Source organism: Patiria miniata, unplaced genomic scaffold (genome assembly GCF_015706575.1).
Source record: "Patiria miniata isolate m_02_andy unplaced genomic scaffold, ASM1570657v1 HiC_scaffold_20, whole genome shotgun sequence".
Taxonomy (NCBI): Eukaryota; Metazoa; Echinodermata; class Asteroidea; order Valvatida; family Asterinidae; genus Patiria; species Patiria miniata.
Window position 1 is genome coordinate 13,954,901 of NW_024037059.1, and position 21,078 is coordinate 13,975,978.

The following is a 21,078-nucleotide window of genomic DNA, read 5'->3' on the forward strand; positions in this document are numbered from 1 at the left end:
TCCTTTAAAAATGGAAATGAAGCTTCAAACTTGGTTGGTGAAATACTCAGGACCTTTTCTTTGCCACAATGACAGTTTTGGAGAAATGTGCTGGCTAAAGAGTGAGTAAAGTTCGCCAGATCTTCTTTGCATCATTTTGAGCACTTAAGGTCCCAGTCTGGACCTGCAGCATAATACATGTGCTTTCTAACAATAACATGTTCCACAATAATTAACATGACTATGCAACCAAAAAATGAGTTGAAAATACAACTTTTAGGCTTACAGAACAGAACTAAATATCACACTAAGCACTAAATCATTTATATAAATTGTTTAAGTGCAAACTGCTGTACAAACCGTTTAATAAATCTCTGCGGGATAATTGCTTTGGTTGCAAACTCTAAAACGCTGAGGCCATGTTGCAGTTTGGAATGCTTGGTTACCGTGATTCTGGTGCAGCGCCCTCACCAGGCAAAAAGAAGAAATCTGAGTTTGGCCGCTACAATGACTGTACATGATGTATTAAAATGAAAATGTATTTGTGTTATCGAACTCCAAGTCTTTCAACAAGCCATGCGTTCTTACTTTTGTGTTCAGTTATTGGTAATGTTTACATTTTATTCAGAAACCAACATAACCAGAATCTATTAGATTGTGTGCATGTTCATATCTAATTAAATATGCAAGAACTGTAAAACATAGAGTTAACTATTTATAGCCAATAAGTGAAGCTGTAGTACAAGTCCACAACTGATGCAAACATTTCCTCTATATACATGTACCATTATTATTTTTCGGAATCGGTTGAAATGTGTTGATTTTTTTCCCCAAAAAGCAATGATATTCTGCGTAATTATGCAAATTAGATAACTTAGAAAATTTGGAAGGCTCATCTTTAGAAAGCGAAGTTTCAAAATGCTCTTATTTTAACCAGAATTAATTTCCTTGGCTGAAATTCGGACTTAATATCCCTTTTTTAAAACTCTTCCATTTGCGACGGATCAACCCACCTTGGAAATTCCAAGTTTTTGAGTAAAATCCATATTTCGTGAAAACCTTGTGGAGACCTATTCATCTATAGAAATTGCCCTGTGGAGACCTTTACAATGTTTTGTTTCCTATTGTGTGCTGTCTCCACAAGGATACAAATTTGAGCTCAAAATATCAAACAGTTCAGATAACAAGAGACATGGACAAAAAATAACATTTCTGTAGTCCTCTTTTCGGTGCCAATTAGGAAATAAACAGAAGATACCCTTTTACCCTCTTAGCTAAAAATTAACCCCGTTTTGCGAAACATAATTGCTTATAACTCTCGAACACAGTGACCGATTACAACAATTTCAAAAGTTCTTTTCCAATAAGTTACGTTGAAGTTTCTCCCCACTAGCCTACGCGAGTATTCACATTTCCTTATAGAATGGAAATAAACCTGAAGCCTGAATAGACTTTGGTTGCTTGCTACGGGTATAGTAGTTGTTGCCCTGCACAGGAAGGTAGCAAAAATAGCGAATGCCATGTGACTCGCTTTCAGCCAATCAAGATACAGAATCTGTAGTGACGTATCATTAATGTTCTGTGCGAGTTAGCTATTTATAATAGCTAACTCACACAGAACATAGCTATTATTAATATTAGCCCAAACCCCACCTAGTTCTTGTAGTATGCATTATTTCCGCAGTGTGTGCATTACAATTTGAATGCACACAGCTTTAACCTCAGACATTTTCCTTCCGATACTGAAAACAAAAACGATGGCGGGCCTTTCAGTTTGGTGGTGCTACACAGCTGTATTTCTCTTTTCAATTATGGGATTGATGATGAGTTTTTACATAGTTGAAAAGACTTACATACCGCTGTATAATCGACCATATTCCAAGACTCCGGGTAAATTGGCCAATACTCGGACAAGACAGAGTGCATCGACGGCCAGGTCTACGGTCACGTCGACGATATCGCCGGTAGTCCAAACCGAGCAAATGCGAGAGGTGACTTTGCACTGCAAGATGGTGTGCAGCAAGTAAGTTCTATTAGGCCATCAGCCTGGGTATTTGGTCGGTATCAAATGAGGGAAATAATGCTCATTGTGATTTTTAGCAAGGTATATGCACCCCTGTAGTTAGAAAATATTTGATAGCATTGAAAAAAAAATGGCGGCCCAAACATGCTTGTTACCCACTGATCTCTACAATATAATACAGATAATACCAAATATAATTAATCCGGTAACAAGCATATTGGCGGCCATTTTGAGAAAAAAATAAAAGTGTTAACGCCCCCCCCCCCCAAAAAAACCCTGCCACTGCTCACACTGCAAAGCTATCACACATGTTCCAACTCTAGATGTGCCTACCTTGCCAAAAATTGCTATGAGCATTGTTCCTTTCGACCATTTGCATACAGGTGGCCCAAGTTTTGGACCGAAGCTGATATATGTATATGTATACCTTGTGTTTATATTCCGGGACTGTTTCAGTGTAGTAATTTTCAGAGGGAATTACTCCAAATGCCGAGCTGAAACGTTTCTGTCAAACTATGGGCATTGGACATTTGCAAATGCAAAAGCCTCCCAACAAGTTGAAAATTGGTTCCGAGTTCTGCTTGTAAGCAGACCTCTTAGAAAAGGAAGATTCCTGAGCGGGAGAACATTTCCAAGAGTCTGGGTACATGTAATTTGTATCTTGCGAGTATGCAACCAAAAAATACCCCAAAAAATAACGAAACCAATTTTTTTTTTATGTGACGTCGCAATAAAAGCAGGCAATGAGTACATCACCATCTTTCCCTCAAAAAACATTGGTTAAAGTGGTCAGAAATTGCCTCAGATCGCACCACAGAGCATCTAGAATCCATGTTTCCGTATGTACACGTACGTGGTGGCTGCACGGGCACATTACTTTTGCAGTCGACTGAGCGACCATTGTAGGCGGTCGACGGAGCAAACTTACTAGAGGGCGATACCATTGACCAGTAGGGGTGAATATCTGCGCTATTTTAGGCAGCTTTTGCGAGAACCACTCGCCTAAACAACTTCGAACTTGGCACAAACTTTGACGTGAGTGTGCGTTCAACCTGTAAAAACAACACCATTGAATCGCGTACGTTGTTTGCAGCAGTTCTCCAAAACTCTGCAAGCATGCAACCAACACCAGCGGCAAAGCAATTTGCGCTTCCCGAACATGCACATTTTAGACGGGTACTGCACTAGTCTATACTACAATTCAAGGAATCTCTGTCTGTCTGTCTGTCTGTCTGTCTGTCTGTCCGTCGATTATCTCCAGAACCGGGCACCGTATGAAGTTGAAAATCGGCGGGTACATTGCTCGGGATAGCAGAATGTGCAGTGTCAAGTTTGAAGTGGTCTGGACGAGCGGTTCTCGAAAAAGCTGCAAAAAACAGTATTTTCGGAGGCAAACGTGGCAGCTTAGAACATAACACGACGCACTGCCGTTCTTTTCAATTGTTTACGTCATGTTTAAGCTAAAGCGCGCGTGCTCAATATGACGCAAACAATGCAAAAAGGACGGGCACGCGCACGTGCATTGTAGGGCGATACATTGTCCAGTATGGGTGAATAGCACTGCATACCATGTTTTTGTATGTACACGGGCACATTATTTTTGCAGTCGACTGAGCAACCATTGTAGGTGGTCGAACTTCAAACTTGGCACAAACTTTGACGTACATGTAAGTGTGCGTTCAACCTGTGAAAACAACACCATTGAATCGCGTGCGTTGTTTGCACGGGCAGTTCTCCAAAAACTCTGCCAGTATGCAACCTATACGAGCGGCAAAGCAATTTGCGTTTCCCGAACATGCACATTTTAGACGGGTACTGCACTAGTTTATCATAAGTCAACAACATACATACTGGAACAACGTTAGGTATAGGGTGAAGCATAGCTTTTGTACCCCAACCTTTGGACAAATACCTATACTATTACCATACAAGTTACGAATAGGGACAAAACGCAGGGACAAACAGGAACAAAACAAGCAGGAAAAAAACAATTATTCATCAGACATTATAAGAGTTAAGCAATTGAGTTTTCATTTTTTTGATGAATGTAGATTAACGATAATTTAACGATAATTTAACTGAATCACTCAGCCTGTTCCAAAGGTCAATGCCCCGGTTGACAAGGCCGTTTGTCAACATTGACGTTCTACTGGAATAAACGTAAAGGTTTTGCTTTGAAACGCTCCTTTGTAAAATTAGTAGTATTTTTGTAAAATTAGTAGTTTTTCACATTGGGAAGAACAACCACCCCACGTGAGAATTGAGTAATTAAGATAAAGGGAGAATCAGAGAATTATAGAGAATGATAAGGATATTTTCCGGAACAAAAAACTTTAGGCGATTCATAATCCCAACAGTTCTGGATATTTTGCCAGATATGGTATTAATGTGAAATTTCCAATTTAAGTTTTCATCAATATATATACCTAAAAATTTGGTTGTTTTGATTTGTTTCATGATAGTACGATTAAAATTTAAAGGAATGGTTTGTGCGTATTTCTTTTGTTTAGGACAGAAAATGATATGATTTGATTTAAATAGATTAATACAAAGTTTGTTTGCTACCAACCAAGTGCTTATTTTGAGAAATTCACGATTAAGATTACTTACAGCAGCATCTACATTACTATGACTTTACACCAAAATTGTATCCTCAGCAAATAAAGTAAATTCAATTACATCTGATGCACTGCAATTATCATTTATATACAGAATGAATAGAAGTGGTCCTAAAACAGAACCTTGCGGCACTCCACAGGTAATAGTCTTGCATGTAGACTTTGTAGAATTGAATGATACAAACTGTTTTCTTTTGGACAAATAACTCTTGAACCAGTCTAAAACTATTCCTCGAATTCCGTAGTGCTCTAATTTAGACATCAAGATATCATGATTAATTGTATCAAAGGCCTTAGACAAGCCTAAAAATACACCGATAGCGATCTTTTTGTCGTCTATGGCCTCAACAAGTCTATTTACCACATAAAAAGTTGCCATCTCGGTGGAGCGGTTTGACCTAAATCCAAATTGAGATTCTGATAAAATATTGTGTTTATCTATAAAACATATAAGTCTTTTGTAAATTAACTTTTCGAAAACCGTAGAAAATGTAGATAAAACTGAAATGGGTCTATACTAACTTCATGTTCATCTCCCCCTTTATACACTGGAATAACTTTACCTGTTTTTAGCCCTTCAGGAAAAACTCCCATAGCCTTGGACTTATTAAAGATTTTAGCCGGTGGTTTTGAACGACTACTCCTTGCTTGTTTCATAACAAATGGGCTTAAGTCATCAAAGCCAGGTGCCTTCCAGGTAGTAATACTACCTGGAATTTGGTTGAGGGTATCCTCAATCTCTTCTTCTGTTATTGGTGTTAAAAAGAGAGAATGTGAACATCTGTCTTTTAGAAAAGACTGACAATCGGTATTACATAATGGTAGCTTGTCTGCAAGTTGAGTTCCAATATTTACAAAATACTCATTAAATGTGTCGGCAATTTCTTCATTACCATTTATTTTTACGCCATCTTGGACTACACGAGACGGGTTGGGTTTCGATTTACCCATGTTAAGTAGGTTATTAATTAAACGCCATTCCCTTTAATGTTTCCCTTTTCCTGGCCGAATTTCTTGGAGAATTTTTTTTTGCATTTCGTATCAAAGTATTCAATCTATTTTTGTATGAGGTATAAATGGATTTATTATGAGGATTAGGATTTCTAAGGAATTTTTTATACAAGAAGTTTTTTCTCCTTATCGAGTTGTAGATACCATTAGAAAGCCAGGGAGACTTGCACTTATCATATCTGCATTTAACCTCTTGTAATGGAAAATGCTTGTCATACAATTTAATTACAGTTTGTAGGAATCTGTTGTATAAATCATTTAAATCATCCGAAGATGATAAATAACTCCAGTCAGTTGAATTTACATCATTGACAAACTGGGAAATATCATCACTACCGAAGTTACGCTTAAATTGCTTGTTTACATTTCGTTCAATGGGTTTGGATTTTTCTGCAATCAAGAATACAGGTAAATGATCACTTACATCAGTTACTAAAATGCCAGATGTATGATTCTGGAAGTCATTTGTCAGGATATTGTCTATTAAAGTAGAACTATGAGGAGTAATTCTTGTTGGTTTAGTAATAGTTGGATAAAACGAGTGGGAAGATAACATATCAATGAAAAGAGTAGTGACATTTCTCCCTTAGTAGAATTTAAATTTCAATGGCCGCAGTATATTGATTGTTACGTAAGATGTTGCTCCAGGTGTTAATGGCTGGTACCTGATTATTGTTGAGCTAACAAATCACTCCAGAAAGAAAAAGAGGGGTAATATGTACATCACATTGAGGATACAATTATGTAACAAGATCAATAATACTAATAACAATAATAATGATGATGAATACACAACAAGGTGGTAAGATATAGACATTGAGATTACAATGTAAGTGTGCATTATCATGTATTGAATTGCTGTGATTTACTTCCCGGTGAAGGTCTTGAATTCTCCTGTATGCAGTTTATACTTGATGACTGGTGGGATAGACCATGGGATGTACGCAAATTGTACACGTTCGTCTTTGCGTATGGATGGCAGATTTTCATCCCGAAGTTTTTTGCGGTAGTTCCGGACTTTGCTTGTTACATCATCAGAGATGTAGATATATGACCCCTTGTACTGGTTGCCCTTCAGTAGTTTGGCCGCATTCCTCAACACGTACTGCCGATCAGTGGACCGGAGAAGCCTGCAATGAATTGGCCTTGTAGTGGGGGGGGGGCCAATGTACTTCCGTTGGCATGTCATGTTAATTTATGGCAACCATTATAAATGTAATCTTATGAGTCCTGAGAACAAGAAAATTGATGTTGCCATTTTTTCCATTGACCTTTAAATACCTTGACCTGAGGTCAAAGTTCATGGGTCATTTTCACCTAAAATTTGCCTTTCGGAAGGGTTTGCGAAGATTTTCGAGGCAAGTGAGCACATATTGTATTTGGTTGAGAGTTTCTCCATAATAATAAATGTTATTATTAATGTATTTATGGGTTTTCCTGAAGAAAACATGGGAAAATGTCACTTTTGCCCGAAAAGGGCTGGGTTGTTTTGACCATCTCACGCAGATTCCGGCCCCCCCCCCCATGACCTCGGCCATCGAGTGACGAAAAATTATGAAACTTGGTACATGCATAGAACAACATAACATGAACAAACCCAAGAAATTTCATGACTATGGGTTAAAGGGTTTTGGAATTACGGCTAATTAATTATTCATAAGCACGTATGGTAATTCAATTGTGTACACTACGTATGTGGGGAAATTCAGTTTTGACGGAGAGTAGCGCCGAAAATATTTTGTTTTTGGTATCAAAAGATGTGCAAGACTCGAGGCTAAAAAGTCAGGACAGCTCAGGCCGTGAAATGAATAATTTTTTTCAAGAGTATCGCGGAAAAAGTTGAAAGAGGGAAAATCCGCCCCCCCCCCCCCTTTTAGGGCCTAAATATGACCAACCCTTTAGTGCCTGGCATCTAAATATGAAATGTTGTAAAGTGTCCTCTGCAGTACCACACTCGCACAGGGTGTTTGTCGGTTGAGGAAAATCCCCACTTCTTTTGGTGCGAGCCACTCCAGAGCGGAGGTGATTTAAGCACCTCCAGGTCTTCCATCCTGCATTGGATCCTGCAGGTAAGGCTTCTGCAGGCTTGATTGGCATCTCATGTAGTGGGGGAGACGCCACCAGTCTGGTCAACCCAGGAGGCACACACTTGGGTCTTAATAGCAGGGTTGATCGCTTTCAGGTGACTCACAGTGAAGCACTGCTGTGACTGGTCAAGAACATCGGTCAACGTCTTCCCTTGGGGGACCGTGCCTTTGAAGACGTACTCTACTCTGCCTTTGAATACTACAACGAAACGATGGTTCTTCAATAGAACACCAATAAACTGGATAAGGGTCAGGTCTGCTGTCATGTCCAGGATCTTCTGAAGGGGTCAGCAACGGTTAACACTGTCAAAAGCAGCTGTAAGATCAACAAAGACAGCGCCGGTGATATATTTTTTCTGATGGAAGCAGTCCTTAATGTACTGAGTGAGGTTTAGAAGCTGTCCCGTTGTAGATTTGCCGGGACGGAAGCCTGCCTGCCTGTTCCTGTATCAGTTGTTTCTCAATGAAGAGGCAAGAAGGTTGAGGAGGAAGTATTCCAGCAACTTGAATGTGACTTTGGGACGATAAGTTTTGACATGCATTGGGTTTTTTCCGGGTTTTAGGAGGGCGATGACCTTCGACTTTTGCCACACTTTAGGTATTGTTTGTGTGGCGAGGCAGGTGTTGATGAGCTGGAGTAACCAATTTGAGGCGTTTGGTCCAAGATGTTTCAGTTCTTTGGTGAAAATGTTATCCAGTTTGGTTGATTTCCTGTTCTTTATTTATGCCAGTCGCAAGTTCATTAGCAGAGAAGGATTTGATGAAGCCAATAAGGTCGATGGCGGGGTCTTTCTGGCGGAGCTTGGCTTTCGGTCGCTTATCAGGAGAACGTGGCACTTTACCATTTAAATAGCAGTTGTTGTGGGCTATTTGGTTGGCGGTGATGTTACAATGCTGTTCACTTGGCTGAGCTTTTTTTATATTATACTCCAGGCTTGGAGGCCATATTGGCTTCTTGGCCATATTGGTGGTTACCACAAGGGTTTGCCACAAGCTTTGAAGCTGTTCTGATATGGCTGTTATTAATTCCTCCCCAGATGAGATGGTATCGACAGCAAGAGAGTCGTTTTCATACATGCGTCTCTATTTCCTGTAAAGTTCAGCACTACGGGATGCTGCTAGGCCTGGGATGTAATCAGTGCGGCAGCCCGTAGGGATGTTCTTGCACCACCACATCAACAAACCGGTGTCATAGTATTCAGGGGTTGGATCAATGTCAGCTAGATGGTGTTTGAGCTCATTGGTGAAGCCTTCACAGATGGCCTTACTAAGTTGAAACAGCGGTGGAATGGAATTGTTGCAAAGAGACAGCAGCAGTCACTTTGATTCCAATAGGGCGATGTCGGGTCTTTGGAATGGGGTCAAGGACCATCTTGTTGCTAAGTGAGGCGATGTTGTGGCTCACAAGGGCTAGAGCAGGGTTGAAACTTTATCTCCAGCCGCCACTATGGAAAAACTTCGACAGTTTCGCATTGTGCAGGCATGCAACTGTAAACTCAACAAAAAAGAGGAAATTCCTAAATTCAGAAGACTTTGTACAGTGATTTTCAATTTTGAATGGCAGAAATGAGAATAAAAAAAGAGGAAATCAGCTGATCCGAGGAAAAGTTGCATGCCTGATTGTGAATAAGGCTCAGTTGACTTGCTTCGGCCAGCGATTCAAAAGCGTCGACGTCTGTGCTGGAATGATAGCCAATGATGCTGCTGTGGCTATTAAATCGCCGATAATTATGCGTGGCTTGGGCTGTTTTGTGGATTGTGGCGGTGGCATTAGGATGGAAGACCTGGAGGTGCTTAAATCACCTCCGCTCTGGAGTGGCTCGCACCAAAAGCACCATGAAGAAGTGGGGATTTTCCTCAACCGACAAACACCCTGTGTGAATGCGGTACTGCAGAGGACACTTTACAACATTTCATATTAAGATGCCAGGCCCTAAAGGGTTGGTCATATTTTGGCCCTAAAAGGGGGCAGATTTTTCCCCTCCCCCTTCAACTTTTTCCGCAATACTCTTGAAAAGTTATTTATTTCGCGGCCTGAGCTGTCCTGACTTTTTAGCCTCGAGTCTTGCACATCTTTTGATACCAAAAACATAAAATTCGAAACACAGGTTGCCGCGCAGCGAAATATTTTCGGCGCTACCCTCCGTCAAAACTGAATTTCCCCATATACGTAGTGTACACATTTGAATTACCATATGTGCTTATGAATAATTAATTGGCCGTAATTCCAAAACCCTTTGACCCATAGTCATGAAATTTCTTGGGTTTGTTCATGTTAAGTTGTTCTATGCATGTACCGAGTTTCATAATTTTTCGTCACTCGATGGCCGAGGTCATGGGGGGGGGGCGGAATCTGCGTGAGATGGTCAAAACAACCCGGCCCTTTTCGGGCAAAAGTGACATTTTCCCATGTTTTCTTCAGGAAAACCCATAAATACATTAATAATAACATTTATTATAACGGAGAAGCTCTCAACCAAATACAATGTGTGCTCACTTGCCTGGAAAATCTTCGCAAACCCTTCCGAAAGGCACATTTTAGGTGAAAATGACCCATGAACTTTGACCTCAGGTCAAGGTATTTAAAGGTCAATGGAAAAAATGGCAACATCAATTTTCTTGTTCTCAGGACTCATAAGATTACATTTATAATGGTTGCCATAAATTAACATGACATGCCAACGGAAGTACATTGCCCCCCCCCCCCCCCTAGCAGGTGAAAGTTGCGTTTTTTACATATTGCTGATACTTGATCGCTCATTGATAGATGGCAGTCGAGGATTACACCAAGATTTCTGCACTTGGAGGATGACTGAATTACAGTTTCACCAATGACGATGCGGTAATACTGTGAGTAATCGTTTTGGCTGACAAAGTGTGCAATTGAGAGCTTTTTGGTGGGGTATGCCTGAGATCAAAATCACTTGTGAAATGCGATCAAAACCTCGGTTTGCTCCATAATTATACTCCCCCGATCAGTCGGCACTATTTTGGAGCTATACGGCACTATTTTGGAGCTATTTTACGGCGGGAAAAAGACTGTTAATAATAGTAGTAGAAACATTTATTCAATGTTGCCATTTCCACACAATAAAATGTTACAATGCCGTGTAAACATTATTATACAGAATAAAATGCAATGAATTATGTAATTGTGTATTTACGCTTACTTGAACAGAATGCTTGTAAAATGAGGATTTTGTTTTAAAATTAATATTTAATTATGGTTTTCCCAGTTACTTCAACAATTGTATAATATAGCATTCCTTGGAAAGATACTTTAATTTCGTTCCAGAACGTCGTTGGGCTCCATTGTTTATTCCGAATTCGAATGTAATTCCTATTATGTCTCCAGTGTAATTCGCAAATATAATATAAAGCATTCAGATTCGTCCACGTTTCGGGAAATTCGTCTAATGTGGAGATAGGTGTTGAATTAAAAAAACATGCTTTATTATTGTTTTAATTTGTTATTCGTAGTTTCGTTTCCTCTCGTTTCCTTTCGTTTCCTTTCGTACTTTCGTTTCGTTTCGTTTAGGTATATGTTCTGATACCTTTATATTTGCGGGCCGCGTTCCTGTACTTCTGTCAGAAGTCAGCACAGTTAATCAAAAGACATCGTCGGCAATGTTTTTTTTTAGTTTTTTTATTTTCGTCTTTAAATCTCTTCGTACATTTCTGTTCCTGAATATATTGTAGTAAATTTTGTAATAAATTGTGTGTAGGGCCTACCTATATTTCCTATGAATCCCAAGTAAAATTAATACAATAAATTAATGCAAAATTATATTGAGCATTATTTTCTCTCGCCCATTGTTGAAAGTCTCGAACGAGACGATGATGGATCCATAATTTTACCTGATTTCAGTGTTCCTTTTTTTCTCAAAGAGAGAAAATTTATTTTGTCTGACAAGTCTTGCTTTCTGGTAGTAGGCCCTACTTTCAAACCTGTGAAATCATTGGCTGTTCTTGACTAAACTAATCACTCTCGCAAAACACAGCATTGTTAATATTGTTTGTAAAAAATAATGAGGAAGTTTGAGGGGGAAAAACAATAACTATACCGGTACATGTTTTTGAACATTTTGAAATAGGCCTATATACCTTTTGTCCGGAACAGCAATGTGTTTACAATCTATCCAGTTCCCTTTCCCACACAGTTCCTGAATAAATTAACCTCGAAAAAAATACACTTTTTTGTAAATTTCAGTTGCCAGTAGGCACTGAGAGCTATGGGTTTTTAGTATCTGCGCAAATTCACATTTTCAAGAACTTGTATTCTAATAAACTGTTATGTTGAGAAATTGACTCCTACTTTTTTCACTTTAGTCATGAAATTTCTTGGGTTTGTTCATATAATGTTGTTCTATGCATGTACCAAGTTTCATAATTTTTCGTCACTCGATGGCCGAGGTCATGGGGGGGGCGGAATCTGCGTGAGATGGTCAAAACAACCCAGCCCTTTTCGGGCAAAAGTGACATTTTCCCATGTTTTCTTCAGGAAAACCCATAAATACATTGATAATAACATTTATTATTATGGAGAAACTCTCAACCAAATACAATATGTGCTCACTTGCCTGGAAAATCTTTGCAAACCCTTCCGAAAGGCAAATTTTAGGTGAAAATGACCCATGAACTTTGACCTCAGGTCAAGGTCACTAAAGGTCAATGGAAAAAAATGGCAACATCAATTTTCTTGTTCTCAGGACTCATAAGATTACATTTATAATGGTTGCCAAAAATTAACATGAAATTTCGACGGGAACCCAAATCTGCACATTGGCCCCCCTACTATTGGCTTTTGACGGCCTCCGGTACCCGCGGTGGCTGGTCGGTGAGCCGGGGTGCGATGGGCGCGCTCAATCTCGATAATAATCCTCACTACCTTCTAATTTCATATGTTGCGTCAGGAATTCAGAGACGAAGGCCTCGCAGGGTTGATCCCCTTCAGATCGTTCAGGTACTCCATGTATGATTATGTTGTTACGTCGGGAACGATTCTGTAGGTCTTCCATCTTATCCTCGAGTTGACATGAGTAGATGTGGTTACCCATCGCATCGATTTTTGATGAGACTCGCCAGTTAGGCATTACGTTTGCTTGCATATTCAGCAGCAGATTGCAGCTCAAGGATGGTTTTGCTGTGGTCATCCACCTGCGATGTGATCTTATGGTAATTCACCTCGAGTGTTGTTAGTCTAGAATAGATTCTAAACTCTTGATGATCTTGTCTAGTTTGTGGTGAACATCTGCTGCGCCATGGCAGCCATCTTGGCAGCAATTGTGTGTAGCCTCTGCTGATGACGCAGGATCGGACACTGACGCAGTGTTTTTCTCCCTTTTCCTCTGGGTTTTTGCTGCAGGTTTCTCCTCCGTTTCATTCCCCATGATCTTGTTGATGTTATGACGAGGAATTTGAGAGCTAGCTAATTCAAAAAGCGGCGATTTTGGGATGAATTTAATTGAAATATCGGGAGAGTTACGATCTGGCTTGCTGTCATTTAGAAGAAATGCTGTCATTTAGGACTTTGGAATGCTGTCATTTAGATGATTTTTGGAAATAATGAGCCGGGACGTGTTATCGTACGGTATGGGATTACCCCACGATGCATGAAAAGAACTCAAGTGCATATTCTGAATCAATTGAACAGAATTTGCTCTGGGACCGTCTTTACCAGGATTGCCTTGTCTTCTCACTTGAAAATGCTTTTTTAGGCTTAAGAAAGCCATTTTGGAACTCATCCATTGAAAAAATTCTTACACTTGTGGTCAGGTAGCGTTTGTTTGTGGTGTAAATCGAGGACCCACATTATGTTGCACACATTATCGATGAATTGAGGACATGAACCAAATCGAGGACTCCTCATTTAGAAAACATGTATAAAACCAAGGAGAGCTGTTCATTACAACAAGTACGCCCGGGGAGGTGACAACCTTTAATGAGCTCTGATATCATCATTTCATTTACATACAGCCAATTACAGCGCGCACTGATTTGGGAAGTAATGAATACACGTTTAGCGAATACGCGGTGACCTGATTTAGCCGCGTGCAAACGCAGTAAACAAATGACCATTAGCCAATCAGCATGCAGTACCGCGCGTGAAGAACAAGCTGCACGCGCGCGGCGAGTTGCACGCGCGCGCGCGCACCCGGTGCACACACACATGCCAAAATTGGGTTATCGGCTGATTATACAGTTGATCAATTTCAGATTGATTAATGGTTTTATGAATATTGAAAAGTACGTACATACGATTTTTGCGAATTACATTCAAATTTGGTTTGAATATTCACTAGAGTTGACAGCAACTAGCTGTGCAGTTACTTTCTGAATAAACTTCGTGAGTGACCGGCAAATAGACTGCCCCGTATGCCATCTGGCCGAGCGAATCGGCCACCTAAAACGCATGTATTGTTAATGGATGTCTGACATAGTCAGTGTGCCCAAAGTGCAATTGCTGTCGTTTTGAATTCGAAAAGTATGTACATAAACTTTTTCCACAAGCACAAATATTTGGTTTCTACAGCAAGCAGACAAACTAAATTTACATTTGGTACAGTTACTATGTTATTTGGTTTCAGTAAGTCGAGGGTGTATGCAATTAGCCTATACCCATCTGTGTGTGAATACAGCGCGTATTTCAACTTTGATCGTTTGTATGGAGGATGGCCATTTACTTGTTGTAATGTGCAAATAAGAAAAGTATAAACTAAGGAAAAGTAAGAGAAACAGCAGAAAATCCTCGATTTACACCATAAACAAACGTAGGTGAGTGTGTGAATTTATAACTCATCATTCTGAAAAACTGCAGCAACATGAATAATTACATCAGTGCTATAGCCAGGTTTTGCAAATTTCATCTAGGCCTATCGGCTTTAACATCATACAAATTCCCTGGAACGATCCTTTAAATTCGTTCCACAGTATTGGCTTGAACAATGTCAATTTTTAATTTGCTTCAAAAGCTCAGATTTCATTTACACGCATTTAGCACTCTGACTTGTCTTAGTTTTAGGATATTTGTTTTAGCTGTGAAGATATGCACTGTATTTAAAACACAGATTCGGGTGTTTTTTGGGGTCATTCGTTTTAGTGCGTTTGACATTTCTATTTTGTCCGTACGTTGTTTGCATGATCCATAATCTTCAGTCTGCTTGAAACAATGTTTGGACTCAACGGTGATTTCCCTCGATTTTGGGACGAAGGAATCCAAAACTTTTCTCTCTTTCTTCATTGACAGATCTGCAGGTGATATCTGCGTCCCCCTAGAGTTGGCCGTCTTCGTCTACAAGAACGATACACCAACTGAAAACATGACCTTCAACTTGCAATATCACTATCCAGTTGTCCGTGTAGCAAGTGCAAGCAACGCCTCTAATGAATCCTCAGTGCTTGAGGTGGAGCGATGTAACTTGGAGGAACATTTCCCTGGAGTGGAGCTCATCCCACGGCAGACAAGCTGCGCTGTGGTCGGTAACAGCGGTATCTTAAACAACAGCAGTTGTGGGGATTTCATCGACTCACATGACTTTGTTATCCGCGCCAATGGGGCGCAGATAAAAGGCTACGAAGTTGACGTCGGCAAAGCGTCCAGTTTAAGTGTTATTAACCGATCTCTGATGTTTTCATACGCTCGTGCCATGGGGGACACAAACACTACTAAAATCCTTAAGATACGGGCTCAATTTCTCGACCGTATTCGAACTTCGAATATTCGAATTTTGTGGTACCCGAAACATTTGTATCAACCTGGTACAAGATTTGATTATAGTAGGAAGTATCGATCTATAATCAGTGGAATCAGAAAGAACGGATTCACGGGTATTCGGTTTGCTTTCAGCTGGAAAAGTATCCATGTCGAAAAGTAAGTAAAGCCTAAGAAATAACAAAGTTATCAATATATGTCGATATTGTATTCATTTTATTCAGTAGACTTTTATTCTGCACTCTCCAATAAACCAATAGAAATTGAGATAATATAAAGTACAATACAGTAATAATATATGAAAGTTAAAAAAAATGCATGAAAAAAATAAGGAAAAGTTAAAGAAAGAGTAATATAGGACAGTACAAGTTTTTTTTCAAGTAAACCAGAGCTTAAAGTGGAACAACCTGGACAATTATTGTACATCTTAAACATCACAAGAACAAAAACAGGATCAGACAGACAGAGAAACACAAACAAACGAATGTAACATAGAAAAGTCATATTATAACCCAAGCTGATGAAACACACAAAGATAACGAGAACGAAGGAAAAACAAAATATTGAATCTTGAAAAAAAAAATGTAAAGGGGGAAGCTATAAACTACATACTAGTTTTGTGCGAAATGCTATCAAACTTTTTTTCCGACCATAAATCGACTGTGCATAATTATATCGGAAAGTCATTGTGTCACTTTCTCCATCATGGTCAGACAGCAGTGGCAGCAGTGGCCTATCCCGTGGAATACGACGATGTAGCTCGGTGTTACGACGATTCTCGCAATCAACAATATATGCCACAGACGAAGCAGAGCGGCCCAGGTGGACATCAGATCGCCAACAATCTGCCAGGAGCTAACTGGAATTTGGAAAGTTCGCAGATCACGCTTTATTAAGACATCCTTGTAACGGAGCCAGCTCCCCGAAGATTTCCTCGGCAGTCGACCATCCTCCTGTCTACAGACGTGACCAGACCAAAGGCAGCGAGCTGACATCATTGTGAACATGTCGTTGACTCCCGTGAGCTTAAGAATGACAGGATTGAGGAAATTCCAAGAATTGAACGCAGGCAGCGGAAATGGAAGGCGTTCAGTCGACGTTCCTGGCGGCGGTGGGTCGGCCATTACTCGCAGCAGTGAAGAGTAGCACACTCAGCACAAGACACGTAGATGCGGATCTTCAGCTTGATGAAGAGAGCCCGGTTGTCTCAAAGGCGAGCACGGATTCGGCCAAAGGTAGTTGCACCCCGACCTATTCGGGAGTCAAGTTCGGCATCCAGGGAGTTTGGTGATGGTACCTGTGGAACCCAGATACCGAAATTTGTTGACACGCTCAGAGGTGTGCCATTGATGTTGATGATGGGATGGGGGCCTGGGCCTTGTGATAACACCTTTGTCTTGCCATGGCTGGTGTTCATGCCAAACTCCGAGCAAGCGCTGGCAAATGAGTAGCCGGAATCTTGAAGCTCATCTGCGGATGAGAACATGCCCAACCTTCGTCCTGGCACGGAGACGGGACAGCAGCTGCAGGTCGAAGAAAATCCCAGAGCTGCGAGTGTTAAACAAGAAACCAGATGGTTCAGGAAATGCAAAATTCTGAACGGACTCCCGTTGTCGAACACTAGTTAAGTCGACGAAGACCATGTACAGAGGTCTCCGTTGTTCAACACACTTCCCCTGAAGTTGTCTCAAGGGGAACTGTTGGCGATGACCTGTAGCCGAGGTAACAGCAATCGGGCAAAGACCTTCCAAGCTAAACACAGATGAGATGCCCTTGTAGTTATTGCAGACTTGTCGGCTACCTTTGTTTTTGTGGAGGGTTGTGATGCTTGCATCATTTAGATCCTGTGGTATTATTATTATTATTATTATTATTATTATTATTTACTCGGCATTAAAAACACAAACAACAAACATTCACAAAATAAAAGAAAACCAAAAACCAAGAAAACAAAAACGAACATGACGAAAGCCAGGGGCATATGCCCGGAATTAAAAAAGTTTACCTAAAAACTGTGGCCCGAAGGCCTTCAATTCCAATACCTGTGGCTACACAAAGAATATATAAATCTATAAAAATCTATAAAAAAAATTGTTAACAATAAACACATATATTAAAAATGGCAGAGGTATAAATGCATGTATGAATGGGAAGCGTGCTGAGACACATATACGCAAAGACATGAGGCGGGGAGAGATGACGACTGGTTGCTGAAAGCAAGGGAGTAGGAAGTTCCGAACTGCAAAGCCTGTTCCATGCATACACTGTAAACAAAACCCGTAAAAACACTGTCCATTTCCCGTATTGTTTACGGTTTAGTACCGTTATTGCTCGAACCGTCACTAGAAAGAACGTGCTACGTGCATTTCCAGTAAAACTTGGTGCCCTGACGCAGGCTGGGATTCACAATGGTTTGTATTCGTAACTTTTCAAAACCCCTCCCCTTTCAAACCCTCACAACCGCCTAGTTTTTAAAGCTGTGATTCGTGTGCACTCACGCAACGTTCGCTACGTGCTGATCATTGGGACGTCAAAGCTTTGGTATTTCGAAATTTGAAGAGTCAAGCAGCTAATCCTGCGGTGTTGACCAGCAATAGGTTGACCCCTTTCTGTGGGCCGGGATCGGTAAAAAGTTGTAAATGAAAATTACAACTTAAAGATAATTTCACCTTAAGTGATTTGAAAACCACTATGCGTGTAAAAGACAAGCTGCAAGACGTATGCATACCCCACTCCCAGCTGCTGCAACTGGAACCTACCCCCCTCCCTACCCCTACACTCAGCTCTGACGCCACCCACTTTGTATTCCATTACTTTACGTGACGCCAAGGTACTTTGGTGTAGGATCAAAGTTGAGCCTGGCGCAGTTCAGGTTGATGTTCAATTTCCTCTTAGCACAGCGGTTGGCCAAATGTAATACAGAGCAGAGGCTGAGTTTTAGGTGCCACTGGTGGAAGTAGTGACTGAGGCTGTTGAGATCTGTCTCGAGCGCTACTTTGATGGCTTCAAATGACCTGTCAGCAAAACCCAAAGCAGAGTCATCAGTGATAGGTGTACTGCGAGCATTTGCCATGCCAGCTGTGTAAATATTGAACATCACAGGGGCAAATACAGAGTCCTGAGGAAGACCATTTCTAATTCTCCTCTTCTTGTTTCGTTGACCATGAGATGTCTCACAGACGAATAGGCGATCTTGTATGAGCACCATGAGGAATTTCACAAGTTTGAAATCAAACTATGGTAGCTGATAGTATTGAGAACCATCATGATTAGTAGACGCTATCATGATTGGGTAGACGCCGTGGTCAGGATAAGTTGGCAAAATGACCAAATACATGTAGACCTATAGTGCAAACGTTGGCCGTATAGTTGGAAATTACCAGCGCATGATGCATATGGCTTCCGTTCAAAAAGGACGAATTGAGGCTTCAGTCTGAGAGCATTCAAGACTCTTAAAGCCGGTATACTGACTTTTTCAAAATTCCGATTGTCTCTTCCAAAAGAAATGTTTGGGAAAATAATGTCATGTATAACGAATAAAATTGCTTGTTTGCATTTGCAGGCCTTTATACAGTTTTAAAAAGTTTTTTTTTAACATTGCACCAATGGCGCACTCCAGTTAAGAAAGTTTTGAGCGAAATGCTATAAATAATCATACACACTAGGTCAATTCTGGTTCCAGAACTGCCAGGGAGCGGGACGCTCCTAATTAAAAAAAAACTGAAATTAATTAATTGAGTACTTATCGTGCGCCGATTTTTTTTTCGTTCCATGTCTCTTTGGACATCTCATAACTAATGTAATTTTTGCTCCCCAACCCAAACCCTTTAATTTCCCTCCTTGCAGGGCATGGGGTCTACGACGAGTAGCCACACTTGGATTAGACATGTACGCAGTCGCTCGGACGTTCTGCTCGAACATCACTCTCTTCGGATTCTACCCGTTTTACAAAGACCTGGAGGGTCGAGCAGTCAAGTATCATTATTTCGACGATGTCAAATTCAACTTTTCCCGCAACAGGGCGCACAGTTTTACTGGGGAACACACCAAACTGAAAGAGCTGGAAAAACAAGGGAAACTGACTTTAGTCATCAGAGACTGCAAGCCGAGAGAGGGCAGCAGACGTACATGAGAACACCGTGGGTGAACCAACTTGACAGGACGTTAGTTCGAGAGCTGGTTACCCATTGACAAGGGACTTCAGACATATGGTTTATGTTATGCTTACTGAGTAAAATCATAATGTCATTAATAAGGCTTTTTATAGTGTTCCTCCCTCTGTGCATTGGCAGATCGTGAGTGGGGCCTTTTAGGGCCATCCCCCACCTCAACAAGTAGCAATGTTATGCACATTTCTTCACTTTGCCTTGGCAACACCAAGCAGCATGGCTTCACTGCACAGCGATCCTGTGTCACTCAACTTACCAATGCAATTCATGACTGGGCGACCATACTCGATAGACCACGACCTCCTCGCATTGACATCATTTTCCTTGGTGACTGCTCTATGTTCCGACACCCCTATGTTCCGACAACCTAGATTGTGTTACTGCCGGTTAGGGTTAGGGTTAGGAACAGTGGCGTACGTCGCCAAGGGGGGGCCAGGGGGGGCACGTGCCCCCCCTGGAAAACCTAGTGCCCCCCCGAGTGCCCCCCCATCTGAGATTTGGGTTGGTAAAAAAATATATATATTTTGTTATATTCAACTCCCATCATCTGAGTTGGTTTTTCATAAGGACAAAGAAGCACAGTAATTCGTATTTTCTTCAAATGAGCTGCAAATGTGGCACCATTTTGCATCTAGCCCATCCTCCGTATGCGAAAATTTTCCAAAGGGGAGGGGGGCACCCCCTCCCCTTAGACCCCTCCCCCAGGACGGCGATCCGTATCCACCTAAGTGCCCCCCCCATCAAATGCTGGTGCCCCCCCCCCTGTGCCCCCCCCCCCCCCCCCAGACTGAAAAGTCTGGTGACGCCACTGGTTAGGAATAGGAATATGTGCAGTCGGAACATAGGGGTGTCGGAACATAGAGGTGTAACCATTTTCCTTGACTTCAGCAAGGCCTTTGATGTCATGCCGCACGACATCCTGCTAAAAAAAACTGGCAAGCAATTACAACATCAGTGGACAAACCTGGGCATGAATCAAATCCTTCTTGATTGGCCGAAAGCAACGTGTCATGTATCGTGGTTGCTTTTCAGACTGGGCACCTGTCACATCTGGAGTCCCACAAGGAAGCGTCCTTGGCCCTTTGCTTTTTGACCTGTTCATCAATGACATTTCCCACAACCTGTCAACAAAATTCCTGCTGTTTGCCGACGACACACTTATTTACCAACCCATCCAGTCTCCTCATGACGAGCATGCCCTTCAAACAGACCTCACTGAACTTGGCCGATGGAGTGAAATGAACGGCATGCAGCTCAACCTAAGGAAAACTAAGGTTCTCCACATTTCGCGAGCAAAGAAACAAATTGATCCCCCCACTTTGATATCCTCAACGACACTCCTAGCCTGTAAGCATCACTTCAACCTACAAATACCAGAGGCGGGCCAGCAGGATGTGTCTGAAGGTTGCCAGGGGAACCGTAACGTACGAGGATAGACTTCAAGCCCTGAACTGGATGTCTTTGGAGAACAGACGAGCAA

The 21,078-nt window shown here is 41.2% G+C and overlaps 1 protein-coding gene across 1 annotated transcript; it reads left to right on the forward strand.

Moving 5' to 3' along the window:
* The first annotated feature begins 1,727 nt into the window (after positions 1 to 1,727).
* On the forward strand, positions 1,728 to 19,902 carry LOC119728805 (CMP-N-acetylneuraminate-poly-alpha-2,8-sialyltransferase-like). Its single transcript, XM_038201205.1, has 3 exons — positions 1,728 to 2,002; positions 14,965 to 15,588; positions 19,276 to 19,902. Exons 1-3 carry the CDS (start codon positions 1,737 to 1,739, stop codon positions 19,559 to 19,561), a joined length of 1,176 nt encoding a protein of 391 aa, XP_038057133.1. The 5' UTR covers positions 1,728 to 1,736; the 3' UTR covers positions 19,562 to 19,902.
* The last annotated feature ends 1,176 nt before the right edge of the window (positions 19,903 to 21,078 follow it).